Below are 22,080 nucleotides of genomic sequence, written 5' to 3'. Positions count from 1 at the left end.
AAAGAATTAAAAAAAAAAAAAAGTTTGGGTTTTTTAAGTAAACAGCTTTTGAGGAGAAAAGAACTTAATTGCCCTGTTTCACCTGTGTCCAGTTGAAGGTCAGCTTGGGGAAGATTGTTTCCCACAGGTCATAGCATTGTTGTGCATGTATAGTGTTGCTGAATTTTCAATATCTGTCCCATGTCGTTAACCAAAATTTGTACTGACTTCACTTACTCCTCAACAAAAAGATGTTTTTCTAGCAATAAATACTTTTCCTTATGATTCTTGTTTAATTTTGAAGAGTCTAATTCACTTTTTTTCTGTGTAGTTCAGATATTCAGGTTGAATAATATAGGAAGAATTGATGTTGAACATTTGGTAGCTCGTTTCACACTGGATTCTTATATATAAAAAGATATTTCATATTTCCCAGTAGAACTCCTCTTTATAATAGTTAAAATTAATTATAGGGAAAAATTCCTCCATGAGTAATTAGTTAAGTAGCATTTTTAAAAAATTAACAACTGAAATAGAAGAGAAGGGGTATTTTTAGTTCTACACATTCACAATTATGATATTTCTATAACAGTTAAATTATGAATAAATTTCAAGATAGGTTTATTTATAAACTTATTAAGAAGTGATTTTTAAGTTCTTTTGGCCCGCCAAGTTAGGAGGAAAAACTTGACCCCAAATTCCTTTCCCATTCCCTTTGGCATAGTTGAGAATTATAGAGATTAAGTCCTGAAATGGGACGTTAATTACATCTTTTGCTCCACCCCCATCCTTGTTTGCATTGAGCAGTTTCATTTTGCCACCTAGTGGTTCTGGCCATATATTTTATTGTGTTGAAATTGAAGCAAGCTATTTATTTGCTTTTCTCTGAAGACCCCTTTCCCTATAGGCCTTGGTAATTGATCAGAGACCGTGGAGATTAGTTGAGGAGTCCAAGGCTCAGGCAGTCTAGAATGTAGCTAAGATTGGATTCTTCAGTATAGTAGGATTGTCAGTTCTTTCTGTGTCTCTAGGAATGATACTGACTTAATTATAGTTAGGTGAGTAGATTGTAGCATGGTAGGCAAATTGTTACCTTTTAAAAACAATTTTACCAAAGTTTATGATGGGTCTGTGTGGGGCAAAGCAGGATGGCATTTAATCTTTATAGATTACTGCTCATTTATCCTGCCTGAATGATCGTGGGAACTGCTTTGTAATGGGGAGATAGATATTCATATTTTCTTCATCGTCAACTTTCCTTGCATTTGATTATTTTACCAAAAAAACCAGATATGAAATTGACAGAAATGAGATGCAGTGATTAATTTGTAGTGAGTCATTAAGAGGAATTAAGTAAAGGGTGTGTTTGGTGGATATTTTTTTAACTTCTTTTGTTCTCTGAGGTTGTGTAATTGAGATTTCTAGCACCAAGCACCCATCTTTGGAACTGGTCATGGGAAGAGTTTGTTAAGAACTCAACCCAGTCCATACGTAAGAGGAGTACTTTTGACTGGTTTATGCTTTAGCTATTTCTCAAGTGCTCTTACATGCCTGAGGCCACTGGCACCAATGAGAAAACCCCAGGTAAGGGAGCAGCTGCAGTCCATGTGGGTAAAGGCTAAGTGCTAAGTGGTACATTTGAAAAAATGTAATACTTGAAGGACCCCAAATTTGGTGGCATAAAGCAACAGCCTTCTTATGTTCATGGATTCTGGGAGTCAAGAACAGACCATGGCTGGGATGGCTTGTCTCTGCTCCGTCATATCTGGGACCTCAGCTGGGAATACTGAACTAGCTGAAGCTGGAGGATCCACTTTGAAGATGAATGTTTCCCTCACATGTCTGGCTCCCCTTGGCAAGGGTGCCTGGAAGGCTGGGCTCAGCTGGGGCTATAGGCTGGAGCATCTGTATGTGGCCTCTCTAGGGTAGTTGACTTCTTACATAGAAGTTCAGTATTCCAGCAAATAAAGCATAAACTACAGGGACTTTTATGACTCAGCTTTGGAAGTTATGTGGTATCATTCCTGCCACTGATTGAAGCAGTCACAGGCCCACCCACATTCCTGGCAAGGGGATGTAGACCTCACCTCTTACTGGGAGGAGTATCAGATAATTCCAGGCCCTGTTTTAAAATGGCTACAAAATGGGATCCAGATTCCTATGAAACCCCCTTTTTTTGGTAGAACACAACATTCAGTGGCCCCTTATTTGTAAAGTTTGATAATTGACATTTATTTATATACATTCTCCACCCCCACCCAGTGATTTCTTGTGACTATATTGATGCCTAAGGAAATCAGGCTTAAATATCCGAAAATATTATTAGTGGTATTCTTATAAATTAAGGATACATAGGCAGGTGAACTTAATGACATAGGCCAGAAATGACTTCTGCTCTGTTTCTAAACAGCTCGTGTTTGCCAGATAATGCTAACGCCCAACTCAGGGGAAGAAAACTTATTGACTTTGCTGTACCTAATAAAGATTTAAATGCTGGTGTGTCTAATAATTGAATAGAGAAAACATTTTCTGATCACTATTACCCTTTCCCTCGTAGGCACCACTGAGAGAAAACATGAAATTAAAAAGATACCTCCTGAAAGACCAGAAATGCTTCCAAACAGAACGGAAGAAAAAGGTATGAAATAAATTCTTCATTGGCACTTCCAGAACAGCAAGAGCTGAAGCTGTCTGTTACACGGCTAGTCCAGAATACCCACAGAATTTGCTTTTCCTTTGGAATATGGTAATCACGGTTTTGTTTTGATTGTTTTTACAAATCCTCTTGCTAAGGAAGTAGGAAAGGGTTATGTGGTACTTCGTGGGACCAGAATTTCTCATCAGATGAAAAATAACCAGTCTAGTCAATTAATACATTGCTGCTATTTCCTGATGTCTCTACCATGGCCACCCTCTCCGCACCCTGAAGTCGGATGTAAGTTCCTTTAGGGCCTGGTATATATCTGTCAGTTTCCACTTAGCCTGTCCTTCATGCCTAGTGTCCCAAGGTGCTCATTCACTGTTGATGGATGGATTTGGCTTAGTGAAATTCATGTCCAGATAAATAAACAAATGAAAGCTCTTTTCTTTGGTCACTCATGGACCCTTGACTCTGGGTAACGTTATTACAGACAAACGTCCTTGGTCAAGGATGGTGGAGGAGGGGAGGATGGCATGGTAATACTGGGAAAGCAGCTTGGTCCCCAGAGTCTCGTGAAGGTGGTCAGGAGTGTCATTGGCAGGGAAGTAGGTTAATGTGTGTCCTGCAATCAGGTTTATGAACGTGTTTGACTCCTGCCATTTTGAGAGTCTCTCCCAAAGAAATCTGCATACTGTAGAAGGACTCATTTTATTAGGTGTCTAGGATTTGATTGATCACACATTTTTATGGGAAAAGTGCTACGTTATTATGAACAGGAGGCTGAGCAAATTCCATTTTAAAAAGCCGTTATTTTTAAGTCACAAGAGAAACGCTGAATTAATGAATGTAATTATTTGGAGGTGCTCCTTGGTGGCCTCATGAAATCTTATTGTGAAATTTAATATTTCATATCAGCCTGCCAAAAATTTTACCAACATTGCCAGCTCTTAAGAAGCTATACCTCTTTCTTTCACAGTGAGCAGTTAGAACTTGACTTGTGGAACCTCATTGTGAAGGCCAGGTCTGTGTCACAGATTGATGAAAAAAAACAGCCATTGAGTATATACTATATGAATAACTCTTTGTATAAAAGCATTGGTATGGCCAGGCACAGTGGCTCACACCTGTAATCCCAGTACTTTGGGAGGCTGAGGCGGGAGGATCACTTGAGCCCAGGAGTTCAAGACCAACCTGGGCAACATAACAAGACCCTGTCTCTACCAAAAAAAAAAAAAAAAATGGCCAGGCCTGGTAGTCTGTGTCCATAGTCCCAGCTATTTTGGGAGGCTGAGGTGGAAGGATCGCTTGAGTCTGGAGATCAAGACTGCTGTGAGCTGTGATCATGCCACTGTACTCCAGCCTGAGCAACAGAGTGAGACCCTGTCTAAAAAAAAAAAGTGTGTGATGTGAAATAACCAGACACCACCCTCTGTCCTCATGGAGGACACATGGCTAGTTTCTGGGTAATAGCCAGGCTCCGTGATGGGGACACTTCCTGCACTAGTCCATGCTGACATACGGACTAAGTTACATGTGAACAACCACCCTAGTTGGCTGACCAAGTGGCCCCACATCTCTGGTTCCTTCCCCTCCCATGATCCCTTATTCTATGCCACAGTGGGTCAGGGAGGCAGAATCCCTGGTCAGATGCAATAGGGAAGCCAGGGAATCAGGCCTACCCGGAGACTTGGTCTCCCTGTTGGGTCAGCACAAACTCCCTTTTCCATTCATCCTGTAGGCTGCTGGAGTTCCTGTCCCTGTCCTGCTGCAATAGGAGAAATGTCCCCTGCTTTGCATTTCAACAGAACCCTTCCTCCTCTGGCCCCTGTGTGCCATGAAATGAGTTCCCAGCATTCCTGATTGGAGCATATTTCCCCACATTGTGGGGATGAGCATAATAGTACCTGATGGGTTTATTTTTATTTTATTTTTTTAGAGACAGGGTCTTGCTCTGTCACCCAGCCTGGAGTGCAGTGGTGCGACTGTAGCTCACTGCAGACTCAAACTCTTGGGTTCGAGATCCTCCCGCCTCAGCCTCCGGAATAGCTGGGACTACAGGTGTATGCTACCATGCCCAGCTAGTTTTTGTAGAGACGGGGTTTTACTGTGTTGCCCAGGCTGGTCTCGAACTCCTGGCCTCAAGTGATCCTTCCACCTTGCCCTCCCAAAGCTCTGAGATTACAGATGTGAGCCACCGCGCCTAGCCCTGATGGGTTTTTTTTTTAACCTTTTGCCAACCATGTGGGCACCCAAACAACATGAGTCTGTGTTTGCAAGTAAAAGGTGTCCTGAGTACCATCTTACAAGTAAGCATAGGGAGCCTGCCTGTAGTCCATTGGGCAACTCTCTCAAGTTCCATCTTTATCAAGAAGAATGTGGATGTATGCTTTTTATACCACACACGGAGCAAGGCTAGTTGGGAACAGAAAATATGAGGTTGTCACTGAACACTGCCCCCGTTTGGCCAACAGATCTGGCTTCAACTTCATTCTAATATCTCTGACCCCAAAAAGCCTTGGAAACCTTATACCTGTGAAGTCCTAGTTTGCCTTCCAAGTTCAAACTGTGCACAAGAAGAATCCAGAACTCATTGTTCCCTGAAATGCTCTCCCTTTGATTGGCTCATGGCCCTTTCCAGAGGCCATCCTGAGATGTGTCAGGCCTCTTTCCTTCCCATACCCAGCAGGTCCCGTGGGCCATTGACCAAACCCCTCAGCCCTCTGCTGAGCCCTGACTCCATTGCCAGCCCCACATACAGCTCTGAGGAGATGACCAGACTTGGGCCCTGCCCTCAGGGGCTGTCGGCCTACAGGCTGTGCCAAACATGGAAACACCCAGAAAGTGTCTGAGCGTGTTTGTAAAGCGCTGCCCTGTAATGCTCAGGTGAGGAAGGAAGGAAGTCTGCCTTTGAGCTGTTGGGAAGGGAACATGACAGTGTCACGTTTCAGCCAGGCTTCGAAGGAAGAGCTGGAGTATGCAGAAGGTGGGCGGTGGCCAGAAGGGCGCTTCAGGCAGAAGGACCAGCATGAGTGAAAGTGTGCAAGGGAGGGAACAGTGAGCTCTGTGGGACGTCTTCTAACCTGACAAAGAATAAGTGGTGCTCTTGGCCTTCCACGTTCACCTTCAGAAATAGCATCGGTATTTTTTTTTTTTTTTTTAGCAGGAAATGAGTGATCTGCATCTAAGTACTGTCACTTACACTCGATCTATCTGTTTTCTTTAAACAATGATTTAAAGAAAGACCAGAGAGAGAGCCAAAACTGGATTTACAGAAGCCCTCCGTTCCTGCCATACCGCCAAAAAAGCCTCGGCCACCTAAGACCAATTCTCTCAGCAGACCTGGCGCACTGCCCCCGAGAAGGCCAGAGAGACCGGTGGGTCCGCTGACACACACCAGGTACTGCTGTGCTCTCACCTCCGGGGTCGGGTATGGGGTGGCTATGGAAGGAACACAGGAGGGGAACTGACTGCCACAGACCTTGGGAGGAAGGGAGAGGAGAAGGGGTGCTCAAGCTTCCCTCTTACATCCTCCAGCAAAATTATCTGAAGACACCGGCCACTTCTGTCCTGGCTCCTGCACTCAGGCAGGAGTGAGTGTGAGGTTGAGGGGTGCAGTGTGGGTTTCAGGATAGCAGATGAGGACTGGGTACCCAGCATTTAGGCCCTGCTCACACATAGGGGTTTTTCCTGGGCCTCATTAGAAGCAAGGCCAACTGCCCTTCAGCCTGGAAATGCAGGTGGCATGTCCCTCTTTGTCTCCCTGGATGTTGTGCTGGCCTCAAGTATGTACATCTCATGCGTGGCTGCGACCCCTGACCCTCACTGCTCTGCAGGGCTTCTTTCCATAGCCCAGGCTCCCTCTGCTCTTCACTGTACAGCCTGTTGTGGAACCCCGAGCCAGGAATGTCTCTAGCTCTAAGACCCTCAAAGGCTGGGGACATGCTTTATGCAGGCATGTGTTCTGAGATGTGCTTGACAATTCATTGGCCAGCTGGCTGGATGCATATGTTCCATGAAATCAGAGTTGGACATTGTTTGTTCCAGACCTGAGATACCTACCACAAAGCAAGGAACTGTTGAATTCTCTCCGTAAGTTCATTGCCAGAACTTTCTACCATAATATTAAAATATATATGTATTATATGTGTTGGTGTAACACACCCGGGCAGGTCAGTGACCCAGAGGTCTTTAGGTGTACATGTCAACACACAGTCACTGAATTTTTGTTCTTATGAGCTAAGTTGGCATGGTGAAAGTTGCATGGGCTTCACAGCTCTTGCGCTGGAGTCAGACAGACCTCTGGGCTGGAATCTCAGCCCACCTCATTCATGGGAGGAGTAGGAGCTTGGCTACACTATCCTCTCACCTCACTTTTTTCATCTGTAAATAGAGGATGATAATGGACTGCACCTAAATAATTCCCAAGTATGCAAATCAACATTATTTTCATTGTTATTTTGATTATTGCCTATTGAATTAGGCACGCTGCAGTAAGACAAAAAAGAGCTTATTTACTCTTTTAAAGACAAATTTTAATTAGTGGTAAAATACGCGCAATGTAAAAATTACCATCCTATCCATTTTAAGTGCACTGTTCAGTGGCATTAAGTACGTTCACATTATTGTACAACCATTTCCAGAACTCTTTTCATCTTGTAAATCTGAAATTCTGCACCCTTTAAACAGTGACTCCCCATTTACCCCCTCTCCCAGCCCCTGGCAGCCACCATACTACTTTCTGTCTCTATGGATTTGACTACTCCAGGTCCCTCAGTAAGTGGAATCATACAGGATTCATCTTTTGTTTTTTTTTTTTTTTGTTTTTTTTTTGAGGCAGAGTTTCGCTCTTGTTGTCCCAGCTGGAGTGCAATGGCATGATCTCGGCTCACCGCAACCTCCCCCTCCTGGGTTCAAGGGATTCACCTGCCCCAGCCTCCCGAGTAGCTGGGACTACAGGCATGCACCACCACGCCTGGCTAATTTTGTGTTTTTAGCAGATACCGGGTTTCTCCATATTGTTCAGGCTGGTCTCAAACTCCCGACCTCAGGTGATGCGCCCGCCTCGGGCCTCTCAAAGTGCTGGGATTACAGGTGTGAGCCACTGTGCCCGGCGGATTCGTCCTTTTATGACTGGCTTATTTCACTTAGCATGATGTCTTCAACATTCATCTGTATTGTAGTATGGCTCATTTGCTTTTCATAACAATGACAACAACAAAAACACAACTCCCAGGCTCAAATGTAGAGGCAAGTTGCAACGTGGGTGTGTGGGAGGCTGGCTGCCCAGTTGATTCAGAGCTGTGGTCATCTCAGGTGCGTGTGAGCCCATTCGAGTAACAGCTGGTTCACCTGTGTCATTCTACAGGCATCTCCCAAGGTCCAGTCCAACAACTGCCTCCATGTGACACCCCCTGTTGAGTTGGTGAGGCCTCTCCCTGTTCCACCCTCTACTATGAACTGACAATAGAAGGTTCTTTGCACACGCACATATTGGGGCCACTTGACAGCCTTGATGACCTTAGCAAGGATTATTTCAGTGGTGTGGTCAGCCCAGAAGCTAGTATATCAGAAGAAAAAACTTACGTAAACCAAAGTGCTTCCGAAAAGAATACGAGCTATACAAATGGGGAAGATGTGGAACAGCAAAGGTTGCATATCACTGAAGCCACACCCTGGCAAATTCTATTAGTCTCCAGGGGCTACAAACATTTCCGTTAGCTCAATAACAATTTCCAAAATATTCCTGCTGCTCTTTCTAACAATCTGATCAAAGAGAAGTGTAATTCCAACTGCTGCTTTGCCTTCTAGAGTTGCTTGCAACTCTCTGGTTATAGGATAGGTACAGGCTTTGCAAGCCTAGGGGAAACGTATCATCACCACCAAACTTCTGGGCTCACAGAGGTCCCATTTGCCTCCTTCCTCTGCTTATCTCTTCTCTGCCTCTGGGTCTCCCAGTATCCAGTGGTTAGAAGTCCAGGCCATGAAGGGAGATGCATGAGAGAGGTTTTGTGAAGCCAGTGGAAGATGTAATTGTTCTTAACAGTGCGTGCCATCTGAGCAGCCTGGGAGAGGGTGGTCAGCCCCCAGCCCTCCACACACCCCGTGGCTGCCTAGCTCCCTAGACACTGGTTTGCAGGAGGGTGTGGGGGAGGAAAGCCCTGAGATTCCTGCTTAGCCAGCTTAAGGGAGGGCAGTGCCTGCTCTAACTCAGTGGTTCTCAAACTCGAGCATGCCTCCGAATCACCTGGAGAACTTGTTCAAAACAGATCGCTGGGTGCTATCCCCACAGTTGCTGACTCAGTAGGTCTCCGGTGGGCCTGAGAATTTACATTTTTAAAAGCTGCTGCTGCTGCTGCTGGTAGTGGTGGTGGAATCCACACCATGACAGCCATTGCTCTAGATTCTTCCAAGTTGTTGACGGTGCTCGCCCCTACTTGCCTGGCTGCCTCTCAAGCCTGCTCATGCTTCAGATTTGAGAGCCCCTGTTAGCATGCCCTCCTCTGGAAGCCTTCCCTTAGATCTCATGATTGCTGTCTCCTCCAAATGCCTGCCACCCGTGTTTAGCCTAGTGCTGGGCCCCATGCTGTGCTACTTGGGATGCAAACACCCCCGGACTTCTTCACCAGATTTAAAGCAGATCAAGAGTGTGTTTTGTCATCTCCACATGCCTTACGGTGTCGAGCATATGGTAGTGGCTCATTTAACAAACACTTGTTGAATGCCATGGTTCCTTAAAAGAGGGGGAGGTGCCAGTGCTTATATTTTGTTCAATTTTGCCTCTCCTGTCGTCCTTTCCAGCCTCTGTACAAGCTCTTTAGTATGCGTGTCTTACATTCTAAGTAACCTATTATGCCATGGATTGCCACACAAAAACACTTTTAAAAGTCAGAGAAAGGCTTATTGTTCCTTGGTACTTAATGCACTTTGTATTTTTTTGCTAAGCAATTACATTGAACAACCAACCTGTATATTGGTTTATGCACTTGTTTTCTTCTGCCAAGTTAGTGGAGGTAGGAATGTTAATTCAAACAGTTTTGTGTCAGTGGTCTTCTGGAGAAAGGGTATTGTGTTCTGTGTGAACCCAGATCTTCGCCAGGATTTACCTGACCAGGTGAATGGATGGATAGATGGACGATTGAATGCATGGACAGGTAGTCACTGTAAGCAGCTCTCGTTGGAAGCTAGGCATTGCCACTCCAGCTGCAGCGTCCGGGCTCACGCTGCTTCTCACCAGCCAGTAATCTTGCTGCCAAGTGCGGCTTTCAGAGGAGAGAAATTTCTTTCTCTTTAAACAGGAGCTAGCATCTTTCACAAAAAAGGAATACTGTACATAAGTTTAGGAAAAGCATCATCACTTTTAGATATATTCACTTAACAAAAAACGTATTACAGGGCCAGGCACAGTGGCTCCTGTCTGTAATCCCAGCACTTTAGGAGACCAAGGTGGAAGGATGACTTGAGGCCAGGAGCTCGAGACCAACCTGGGCAATATAGTGAGACCACATCTCTACAAAAAAATTTTTAAAAATTATGCAGGCATGGTGGTACACATCTGTAGTCCCAGCTACTCAGGATGCTAAAGTGAGAGGATTGCTTAAACTCAGGAGGTTGAGTCTACAGTGAACTGTGATGGTGCCACTGCACTGCAGCCTGGGCAACAGAGTGAGATCTTTGCTCCATAAATATATATATGTATTTATATTTATAAATATAAATATATATTTTGTATATTTATAAATATATATATTTTGTATATTTATAAATATAAATATATATATTTTGTATATTTATAAATATAAATATATATATTTTGTATATTTATAAATATAAATATATATTTTGTATATTTATAAATATAAATATATATTTTGTATATTTATAAATATAAATATATATTTTGTATATTTATAAATATAAATATATATTTTGTATATTTATAAATATAAATATATATTTTGTATATTTATAAATATAAATATAAATATATATTTTGTATATTTATAAATATAAATATATATTTTGTATATTTATAAATATAAATATATATTTTGTATATTTATAAATATAAATATATATTTTGTATATTTATAAATATAAATATATATTTTGTATATTTATAAATATAAATATATATTTTGTATATTTATAAATATAAATATATATTTTGTATATTTATAAATATAAATATATATTTTGTATATTTATAAATATAAATATATATTTTGTATATTTATATACATATATTTATAAATATTTATAAATATATGTCAATATATATTAACATATATTAATATATTTATAAATATAAATATATAATTAATATAGTAACATAAAATCAGTTGGACATTCTATATTATGTACATACAATTAATATATATTAATGTTGGACATTTATATATATCTAAATGTATAAAAGATATATTACAAATATATATTTATATTGTTAATATAAATATATATTTAGAAATATATATATTTAGAAATATATCATTAATATATATTAACAATACATATTTATAAATTAACAATATATATTTATAAATATATATTAATATAAATGATATATATTTTTATATTTAGAAATATATGTATACCACAATATATAAATATATGTTAACAAATATATACATATGTGTTAATAAATACATTCATATGTTAATATATTTATAAGTATACATAAATAATATATTTATATATTATTTATTAATAGCACCATAATTAATAATTATATTAATATTATAATTAATAATTATATTAGTCCTGGTCAGACCCAGGTGTTCCAGTTCACAGTTTTTAGGAATCATATCTAGGAAAACCACAGTGACATCAGTAAGCAGTCCGTGTTCAGTCTGAGCAAGTGGAAATGCACATGAAGGCTCCTACATGGTGAAACCCTATCTCTACTAAAAATACAAAAGATTAGCTGGGCGTGGTGGCAGGTGCCTGCAATCCCAGCTACTCAGGAGGCTGAGGCAGGAGAATCGCTTGAACCCAGGAGGCAGAGGTTGCAGCGAGCCAAGATTGCACCATTGCTCTCCAGCCTGGGCAACAAGAGTGAAACTGCGTCTCAAAAATAATAATAATAATAAGGTGTATTAGCAATTGAATAAAAATGGGTTCCTCTGTGAAAAGAGTTCCTGAGACTTGGGAGAAGAGTCCAAAAGAAGAAAAAGAAAAACCCAAGGAAATGCTGGAGAGAGGCAGGCTGCCCTTAGCTCTAGTAATTGCACGCAGTGGAAGGCAGCAAGCAAGAAACCTGAGGGGCAGGGCAGGTGTGTACCCTCAAAAGGAAATAAATCTGATAGGGCAAGAGATAGAAGCAGCTTGACTAGTCCAAAGCAGGCTTGTTAATCCTCCCAAACTCAGACATCCCAAGGCATAAGGATTAGTCATTTTCTTCCCGAAGAATAGAGAAGCTGGAGCAGGACCTTCACTGTGAGTTGGGGAGCTTTGCCTGTCTTCCGCTGTAGCACATGCTCTCTGAGTGGCCAGGGGCAGGTGTCAGGGAGCTTTGAGTTAGAGATGTGGGGAGAAGGTCTGGGATGAAGGAAAGGAAGTGAGGCTGCCAAAGATGGAGTGGGAGCAGGGCAAAGTTGGTGGCTGGAAGGAAGCACAGGAGATGGTGATCAGAAAGGGGAGGTTGGTGCTTACAACCTTGGAGGTGGGTTTGTTTGGAAGATGAAAGTATTCGCAATGGTTGTGGCCACAAATGTGGGTGACTGAAGATGAATGAATGAAGGTCATAGAACTGAAGATACCGAGGAAGGAGGGGCCGGAGTTGGGGATGGATCACCCACTCGGTCACCATAGGCTCAGGAAGATGGCAAGAGCTGGAGTCAGGGAGGCCAATGTTCTACAAGCCAATGTCCTCCCATGGGTGCTGGTGTGTTCTGGGAGATGATGATAGTGACAAGAAGGGTTTGACAGTGTGGTAGCAGGTGGTGTGAGCCTCCTGGCTCCATCCTCTGTCGGGCAGAGCAGAATTAACAGCTTTTGCTTTGCCCGGTGGCTGAGAATGTCAGGGTGGAAGCAGACCATTCAATGAGAAGGGTCCAGATATGGGGGAGTTGGTTGCTATGAATCAGACATCCCAGAGGTCACTGTCCATTGACTTTACATGTGGAAACATGTGCCCAGGAATTGCTTTCGAAGATAGGCAGTTGGATGGTGGACACCGGGATGTGGGTAGGAGGCCCAGTGACTTTTCAGACCTGTGCTACTTAGAGATGACCTATTGCTTTAAATGTTAAACATACCATGTGGACTTCTTGTGAAGGGCTGGAGGCTACACTGAGAGAATTGGAGCATAGGATAAGGGGAGGGGCAGCATGCAGTGGAATCACTTTTTTTTTTTTTTAACCTGTAGTGATGCTGGAGCACCGGATTTCAGAGAAACACTGGGAGTTAAGTGACTGATGAGTTCTGAGGCATTTTAGCTTGAGGCAAAGATTAAGTAAACATTTATATGCCAAACATCAACTAAGTGCATAGGGAAGGGCGGATGTCTCTCTTGGGACCAACTTAAGAGCATGGAAGTTAATTTTTTCTTTAAATTTACCAAGGCATCTTGGCTTAAGACCTTGGGGTTATGATGTAGCAGGAAATAAGCTTCCAGGTACTGATCACTCAGTGAGGTGTCCAACTCCCATGCCCACCAAAAGAAAGCATTAGAAAAGACCTCTTTGCTTTTATTAGGTGTAAACTAATCAATCTATTAATCAAAAAAGAGGAAGAGAAAGCTAGTGAGTGTGTGCAGTATTCCCTAAGTCAGCAGGTAAACTGTGTACTTGGATGCTTAGCCCATCATTTTGAATTGGGATTACTCAGGTGCTATGAATTTCTTTCTAAAGATTCCTAGTGATTCCTTGTGTGATTTTTGTGTGTTTCCCTCCTTTAATACAAATCAGGATGAAGACTTATCTTTGGAGAATTCAGGAGAGAAGTCTTGGCTAGAAATTACAGAGGTCGGCTTGGTGCAGTGGCTCACATGTGTAATCCCGGTGCTTTGAGAAGCAGAGGCAGGAGGATCACTTAAGGCCAGGAGTTCTAGACTAGCCTAGGCAACATAGAGATCTCTACAAAGTTTTAAAAATTAGCCATGCATGGTGGTGCATGTCTGTAGTACCAGCTACTTGAGAGGTTGAGGTGGGAGGATCACTTGAGCCTGGGAGTTCAAGGCTGTAGTGAGCAATGATCGCACCACTACACACCATCCATCCTGGGTGACAGAGTGAAACCCTGTCTCTAAATAATTAAAAAGAGAAAAGCAATTACAGAGGTGGATGTCATTGGCTTATAGATGGTAGTTACAAGCATGGAATTAGATATGACCACTCCAGGAGATTACGGAGAAGAGGAAGAGGAAAGAGTAGAGACAGCAGCAGGGAAAATCACTGTGTACAGGGTGGAGGAAGGCCTAGGAGCCATCCAAAAGGGTAGGAGGAGTGTGATGTCATGGAAGCTAGAAGGAGGAAGTGTGGAGCAACTACTAATCAGCAGTGTTCACACCTGGGCATGCATCCGAATCATGGGTGTTTAGGGGTGCTTGTTGAAACACAGATTGCTGGCACCCCAGGTTTCTAACTCGGTCTGAATTAAGGCCTGAGAATTTGCATTTCTCCCAAGCTCCCAGTGCTGCTGCTGCTGCTGCTACTGGTCAGGGGACCACATTGTGAGAACCGCTGCCATCTCGAGAGCCAGGGACACCCAGGCTTTGCTCATTAGTTGGCCCTTGGTGATCCTAGTCGAGCAATTTCCATGGAACAGTTGTGGGCAGGAGACAGATTTGGGGTGAGTTGAAGAGAGAATGGGCAAGTGGCCAAGCGTGGGTAGACTTGTCTTGTGAGAAATTGGCTATGGAAAAAAGATGGAGAATGGGTGCTAGATATAGATTCAGGAAGGAAAGAAAATTTGTGTGTGTGTATATGTGTGTATGTGTATGTATGATTCATTTGTTTGTTTCAAATACTCATAAAGTGCCTACCTTTGCCCAAGCCCTCTTCTAGGTAGTAGTTAACTATGGTAACCAGGCCCACCCACTGCTTGCTTGGGCTTTGGGGCCAGGCACACTGGGGTTGAAACCCCAACCCTCTTCTTAGATACCCTGTGACTTCGGGCAAGGTGCTCACCACCTTGAGTCTCACTCAGTTCCCTCCCCTGCAAAATGATACCACAAGGTCTACCTTGCTCAGGTGTGGAGAGTTTAAACAAACTGCTCCACCTCAGGGGCCTAGCTCGTTGTCTGGCAACTTAAGAGGCACTCACCAAATCTGTGACCTCCATGGGAGAGGGGTTCCTGCGTCAGGCTCTGGGGCCCCAAGGGGGTGGAAAAGTGGACATAACTCAGGGTGGAAGCATGAGTGGCCACCCCCAGCTGCAGCAAGAGCCAGGACCCAGGGAAGGCCAGCAACTGATGGAAGGTAGTCCCATAGGTCACAGGCATGGGGGGAAGTACCTTGTCATACTTTAGGGACATCTGCATGATATGCTGACCTCATTCCATTTGTACATATTATCTTCTCTCACTCTCTTTCCTTCCACCCACACATAAAGTGAATCAACCATAGTGATGGGATTTAGCCTTGGCCCAGACTGAGTCACATTGATTTTCCTGCCACTGATGGCCAGAATCAGGCAGTGAAACAGTAGGAAATGTTAACACCTCACGCATGCTTTGTACTAATTGGTTTCTATAATATGTCTTCCATGGGCTATGTCTTTGAGTAGTACTGTTCCTCCACACGGCACCCTGCAAACTTTTCTCACAGTCACATGATGATGAATTCTTGCTCCTCCAGACACTGCCCAAGAGGAGGGCTCAGCATCCTTAAAGCCCCTTGCGCCTCTTTGAGATGTCAAGCTGTGGGTTTGCAGGTGACGTCTACAGATGTCATCATCCTTGTGCCATAGTGGATTGCAGGGCTTGTCAGGCCCTGGATGGGCTCTGGAGAGAGGCCTGCTTCCAGATATATTTGCAGAGTCTGCACAATGAACAGAAATTTGGAGGGGAATTGAGTGAGCACTTTCCCATCACCTTCCAGTGTGTCTTCACCATCTATAAATAGCCAAGCTTGTTTGTGCTCGTCCAGACAAGGACGCACGATGCAAAGGGAGAGCTGCCAGGAAAACCACTCTGGTTTCTGCTTCTTGTGCCCCTGGCCTCCCTCTGCTTGTCCCACATTTAAATGGTACCACTTTTTCAGTCCAAAAGTTCCTGTGATTCCTGGGACATTTTTGGCTACCAGGTGAGTATGTGGGGACTCATAGCAGATAACAGCAGGACCTTTGGATTTGGGTTTCTGGGAAAGGGAGGGAGGCTCTTCCTGCCCTCCATCTGAGGAGCAAAGGAAACTGGGGTTACTGATACTCCCATTTTGTCCTTTCCTGATGGAAGGATCCAAGTTCCATGGGCAGTAACATCCCTCCTGGGGCAGAATGCTTCTGAAGGACTGGCTTTGCATCTGCTATCTTCACAGATGGGCGGGGCCCTCTTGTCGCTGTTCATTTGAAAGGAAAACATCTCTTGGAGCATAAAACCTGTGCACACGGATGCTCACTTACATTATTGCCATCCCAAATGTGGTAGGAAAAGATTGGACTGGCTTGGCATGAGGAACTTTCCATCTGGTTCCAGCTCTGCCACCAATCAACTAGGTGGCCTTGGGTATATCACTCCCCGCTCTCAGAGCACAGGACCTGTCTGTAATAAAATGGGGGCTTCAGCTGGGTACTCTCTACCCACCTTTAACAATCAGAGCTGAAGTCTGAGATGTTATAAGTAGGCAGCCAGGAGAGCAGGAAGGGAGCGCTCACTTGTGTTGGCCTCGCATCCTCAGGCACCCGACTGGACAGGGCCACAGAGGTAAACAATGAGATGCAGTAGTTTTACACTAGGAGGGAGTGATAAGCAAGGTTGCAGAGTTGGAGAAAGAAAGAAGATAGGTTCTCAGGTGACAGGTGCTCTAAAATCTCAGACTTTACTGCTGTACAATTCATCCATGTAACCAAAAATCACGTGTACCCCAAAAGCTATTGAAATAAAGTAAAAAGTCATAAAAAAAGAAGATAGGATAATTCGAGTGGTTTCTCTAGGATCTGCACATTTGACATCCATTATCATCTGTTCCCAATGCAATGAAAAGTGATGAAAAATAGAGGATGTGTGGTGTGTGCCTCAGTGGTTTCCTAAGCACAGGCAATGGGGCGTTTCTATTCCTTTCCTTTTCTTCCCAGCTTTCTTTCCTCCTTGTCAAACTTTGTAGGCAGTTGAAGCCCAAACACTTGCACCTCCTTTCTGGGGCACAGGGTGGTGGCGGGGGGCGGGGGGCGTTGCTGCCAAAAAGAGTCACCATATGGACTTGGAATCTTTGGTTCAGTAGGAATCGGTAGATTTGCTGTTTCTCCTTTCATCCTTGCTCACCTCCAAAAGGTTTGTGGGTTCTTTCTGTCTTTTTGTTTTTTTGTTTTTTGTGGCTGCTGTTAGTGCTACTGCTAATTTACTTATTTGTTTGTTTGCTTGCCTTGGCTTCCTGTGCACTTCAACACCTTGTCCGTACCACATGTCTTGGCTTAACTGTCCCAACGCAGGCTAAATTGGGCCATGCCACTGGCTGAGTTCATGGTCTCGGGAGATGCACATGGTGCATCTTCCACATTCCCGTCTGTGTACGAGCCCCATCTTATATCTTGAGTCTGAGTGGGAAGAACAGGCCCCTCTGGATAGATCGAGTGCGTGATTTTTGTTTATTATTAGTGCTTTTAAACTGAGAGAGGCAAAGGTAATTTACTTAGCTGGCAGTGAGCCGGGGTGACACAGGCTGCCTGGCATCCTTGATGACTCACTGTCCCCAAGGCCAGATCCCCAGCCTGGAAGACCAGAAGGCTGACTAAAGCAGCTTCGAGAAGGAGTCAAGAGCTTGGACTCTGGAGTTGGACTTAATAGGCCCAATTCTAGACCCTGCCACTTTACTACTTTTACAACCCTTAATCAGCAAGTGACTTAATTTCACTGAGCTCCAGTTTCCTTATCTATATAATGAAAAAAAGGATATCACAGGTGGGGTTCTCTAGAAGGCATACCCTGAGCCAGCATTTAACATGAAGATATGTTTTAGAGTTCAGTACCTATGAAGCAAAAGGGAAGAAGGATTGGGCGGAGGGAGAAGTCATGATGTGATACTGGCTCAAAAAGCCTTGGCCAAATCCATGGGAAGTTTTGGAGCCAAAATGGCCCATCTGAGTCATCCCATGTTGGGCTGAGATGGCTGAGACTTTGATACCATGGGGTGTGGGCTTCCCTGGAGGGGAGGGAGTGCCTTGGCTGAGGAGGCTCTCTGCAGCTGAGATGGTCCCTGGAATAGCGGACAACTGGCAGCAGCCTGCTGACAGCACTTCCAGCAGGCAGTAGGGGCAATGAGCCCTTCACACAAGGGGCTGCGCACAGTGGGTACCTCAAGGGGTGGTTGTCAGGATTGAGTACTTAAAGCATGCCTATAATCCCAGTGACTTGGGAGGCTGCGGCTGGAGGACTGCTGGAGGCCAGGAGTTGAAAACCAGTCTGGGCAACATAGTGAGAGCCCCATCTCTACAAAAAAATTTTTTAAATTAGCCATGCATGGTAGCGTGTACCTGTAATCCCAGCTACACAGGAGACCGAGGCAGGAGGATCACTCAAGCCCAGGAATTCGAGGCTGCAGTGAGCTGTGATCATGCCACTGCACTCCAGCCTGGGCAACAGAGTGAGACTTTCTTTCTTTTCTTTTTTTTTTTTTTTTAAGTGCTTATTCTAGTGCCTGGCACATGGTAGGCATTCAGTAAACAGTAGCTGCTGCTGTTATTTCTTTTTTTCTTCTTCTTTTTTCATTCTCAAAGGAGGTGAGCTGCTGTTATTTCTATGGGATCATAGGTTCTACTTATACCTGGTGGGGTGCTTGGGCTCGTCAGTCTCTTCTCTGTGATTTAGGTTCCTGCTTTAGTAAAACAAGGAGACTTTTAGCTGGTACTTGCCTATCCAAGTCATGTGTCCTAACTGTCCATAACGAAAACTGCTAGGTAAAATATAAGAACATTGCATTACTTTGATTTAAAAATCAGAAACAAGTAAGGGCAACTTTCTTCTGATGCCTTTGGATATATGGTGGTATCTCCTGACTTCTCTTATGTTCTCCTTTTAGTTAACAGCTGCAGGCATAGAAACTCACCAGACAGAAACACTTGCAGGAGCTTGCAAATTACAAAAGAATGGGCTTTTTCCTTTTTCTCTGAATTTAATAACATCCCTTTTGCCAAATGGTACCCACATGGTGGGCAGACTGGGGAGAACAGGGACCACTGAGGGGCTGCATCCTCATTGGGTGTCAGCCGCTCCAGACACATGCTTCACAGAATTTCAGAAATGTTGGTATTTTTCGGAACTGAAATTCATTAGCATTGTTCTAAGAGTCTATAAATACAGTGAAAGGCATTCCCAAATAGACATTGTAAAATGCTTGCACACCCACAGTCTGAACACTGTCAAAACACCAGCTGCAGCTTCCCTACTTGGAAGGATCAGAACCTTTTTTAAACTTCACCTACTGTGTTTTCAAAATAGGCTTGCTTCTGGCCCTGTGTCGAAGATCATTTCAACTTAAGCCTGTGTCTGGTGCTTGGCATGAGGGATCAGGGCTCAGTTGGAGAGACTGGAGGGATCCCACTCTCCTTCCTATCAACATGTGGCTGGTGCTTTAGAATCTGGGGAGGAGTTACTCAGGGATGATTAATTCCTATTTCTTCAGGATGGTCCTTGTGCTTCAGGCTATCCGACCATCTGTAAGGAGCCTGCAGGCAAATCCCAGAAATGTAAAACACTCTCCTGAGTCAGAAGCCCCTCCCTGACAAGGGTTCACCCCAGGTCACACTAAATGCCACTTGAGGGACAGCTACCTTGGCCAACTTGGAGCATAATAGATTTTTCCTTTTATCCAGTGCCATTAGAACAATGCTCCTAAAATTGGGGATAGAGGGTCTAGTAGCTACAAGCAATTTGCACCTTTGTTTTTCATTTGTGTGGTATTCTTTATAATTTTAGCAGTTGCAAAGACAAAATGCCCTTGTGGCAACAGTTTTCCACTGATAGCCATTGTCGTCGGCTGTTTTTTGTTTCTTATGATTTCTCAAACAGGGGTGTTGTGTTAGTCTGAGTGGCTTAACCAACAGAATTTATTTCCTCACAGTTGTAGAGGTTAGAAGTCTAAGATCAAGATAGCGGCAGGATTTGTTTCTTCTGAGGCCTCTTCTAACAGCCTCATTTTAACTTAATCACCTCTTTAAAAGGCCCATCTCTAAATACAGTCACATTTTGAGGTATTGAGGGGTTTCAACTTCAATGTATAAATTTTGAGAGGACACAATTTAGTCCATAACAGACATATACATGGGGATCTGCAAGAATTTGTTTTTTGTTTAAAAAGTGTTGACACTATACTCAAGTCTGTGGTCTGAATGTTTATACCTCCCCCTCCCACAAATTCATGTGTCAAAATCTTCACTCCCAAGGTGACAGAATAAGAGGTGGGGCCTTTGAGAGGTGATTAGGTCATTGGGGCAAAGCCCTCATGAATGGGATTAATGCCTTTATAAAAGAAACCCCTCTCCCACCACGCGAGGGCACAGCAAGAAGGAAGCTGGGTCCTCACCAGACAGAATCTGCCGGCATCTTGACCTTGGACTTCCCAGCCTCCAGAACTGTGAGAAATAAATTTCTGTTGTTTATAAGTCACCCACACTATATCAAGAATATAACTTATCCACAGGTTATTTCCTAAGGTGTACAAGGCCCAGAAAAATCACAATGTTTGCTTATTCATTTAGTTAAACAAAAACTTTTTGGCATACATAAATGTATAAAGCATTGTACTAGGAGGAAACAAAAGTGACAAAATCCCATTCTGAAGAATAAGTGGGGAAGATTACTAGGTACATATATAAATATGAAGTGCTGTGATAAGGGTTGGGATACAGGGGTGTGTTGCAGGAAACACGAAGAAGAGAGGTGGATCTCTGAGTGCTAAAAGTGTGAGTTACATTTGCTCAAGTCAAGTGGGAAGGAAAGGAATTCACAACATTGGCCAGAGGCATGAAATTTGGAGTCAAAGGAGATGATGAAATGTCCCAGAATTTGCCACAACTCACAGGACTATCTCCACTCCAACCCCACCCCAGACTCCAACATTTCTCTAATGTTGAAATTATGGAACAAGAGCTCTAGATAGAACGCCTCTCGGAGGTGATCCTGTTGAAGCTAGCCCACCAGTCATTTTGTTGATGAAGCACTCAAGTTCCAGAGAGGTTCAGTAACCCGGCCAAGGTCACACAGGTGATGAACAGCAGGTTTAGATGTAGCACACCTGGCCTGGATTTTTAAGTCTAGGGTTCATAACTCCACCCCTGGCCTGAAAACCAGTTCCCAGGAGAGATGACCTCGTGGGGCACCTACTGCCTGGGTGGTTCTTAAAGGAGAGTTTGTGAGGCAGGATCCAGGCAATCTCAGCTTTTACCTTGATAATACTATTGGAGAGAAAGGAGAGAGAACATGAGCTGCCTGAATTAGATAAGCCTCTAGTTGCTATTATTAAAAGTAAACTTTAGGCCGGGCATGGTGGCTCACGCCTGTAATCCTAACACTTTGGGAGGCCAAGGTGGCCAGATCACTTGAGGTCAGGAGTTCAAGACCAGCCTGGCCAACATGGTGAAACCCTGTCTCTACTAAAAATACAAAAATTAGCCTGATGTGGTGGCACGCGCCTGCAATCCCAGTTACTCAGGAGGCTGAGACAGGAGAATTGCTGAAACCCAGGAGGCAGAGGTTGCAGTGAGCCGAGATTACGCCACTGCATTCCAGCCTGGGTGACAGAGTGAGACTCCATCTCAAGAAAATAAAATAAAAGTAAACTTTAAAAGGAAGGAAAAATTCACCTATAATCTTATCCCAGAGATTACTACTATTAACATTTTGGACTATTTCTTTCTTGTCTTTTTCCTATGTATGATTTTGTTTGTTTTTCACCAGTTTTCCATAGATGTGATCATACTGAACGGCATACAACTTTAGATATTGAGGGAAAAGTACATTTATTGTACAAATACATAATACATTCTAATTTCAGAAAATCTGGCAAATGTTCACTAGTAGCACAGATGTTTTTTGAGTCCCTGCCATGTTCCAGCTACTGAACTGGGTGGTGGAAGTCACCCATCAGACTACCCAGGAATAACCACTGTAAATTTTCTTCCAGTCTTAAAATCGCTCTTCCTAATATGTCAGGAGGGCACGTGGGTATATGTGTGCTGCGGTGTGTGTTGTTTTTAACCTGCCTTTGTCCCTTAACATTGCAATGTAAGCATTCATTCTTGTTAGTATAAGCCATTTATAAACATCGTTCAGATGGCTATATAAAAGTCCATCAAATATCATAGTTTAT

At 43.5% G+C, this 22,080-nt stretch overlaps 1 protein-coding gene across 12 annotated transcripts in view; it reads left to right on the top strand.

The window, feature by feature from the left end:
* The window catches only part of SH3KBP1 (SH3 domain containing kinase binding protein 1), a 356,671-nt gene that overhangs the window by 294,159 nt on the left and 40,432 nt on the right, over positions 1-22,080 (top strand). For all 12 annotated transcript variants that reach the window (XM_055269199.2, XM_055269203.2, XM_055269200.2 and 9 more), the window contains 2 exons: positions 2,537-2,617; positions 5,858-6,017. In XM_055269199.2, the coding sequence (XP_055125174.1) occupies positions 2,537-2,617; positions 5,858-6,017 (241 nt within the window). The remainder of the gene's footprint in view (positions 1-2,536; positions 2,618-5,857; positions 6,018-22,080) is intronic.

The sequence above is a fragment of the Symphalangus syndactylus genome, chromosome X, assembly GCF_028878055.3.
Source record: "Symphalangus syndactylus isolate Jambi chromosome X, NHGRI_mSymSyn1-v2.1_pri, whole genome shotgun sequence".
Classification (NCBI taxonomy): Eukaryota; Metazoa; Chordata; class Mammalia; order Primates; family Hylobatidae; genus Symphalangus; species Symphalangus syndactylus.
This window is presented reverse-complemented; position numbering and strand designations above follow the sequence as displayed.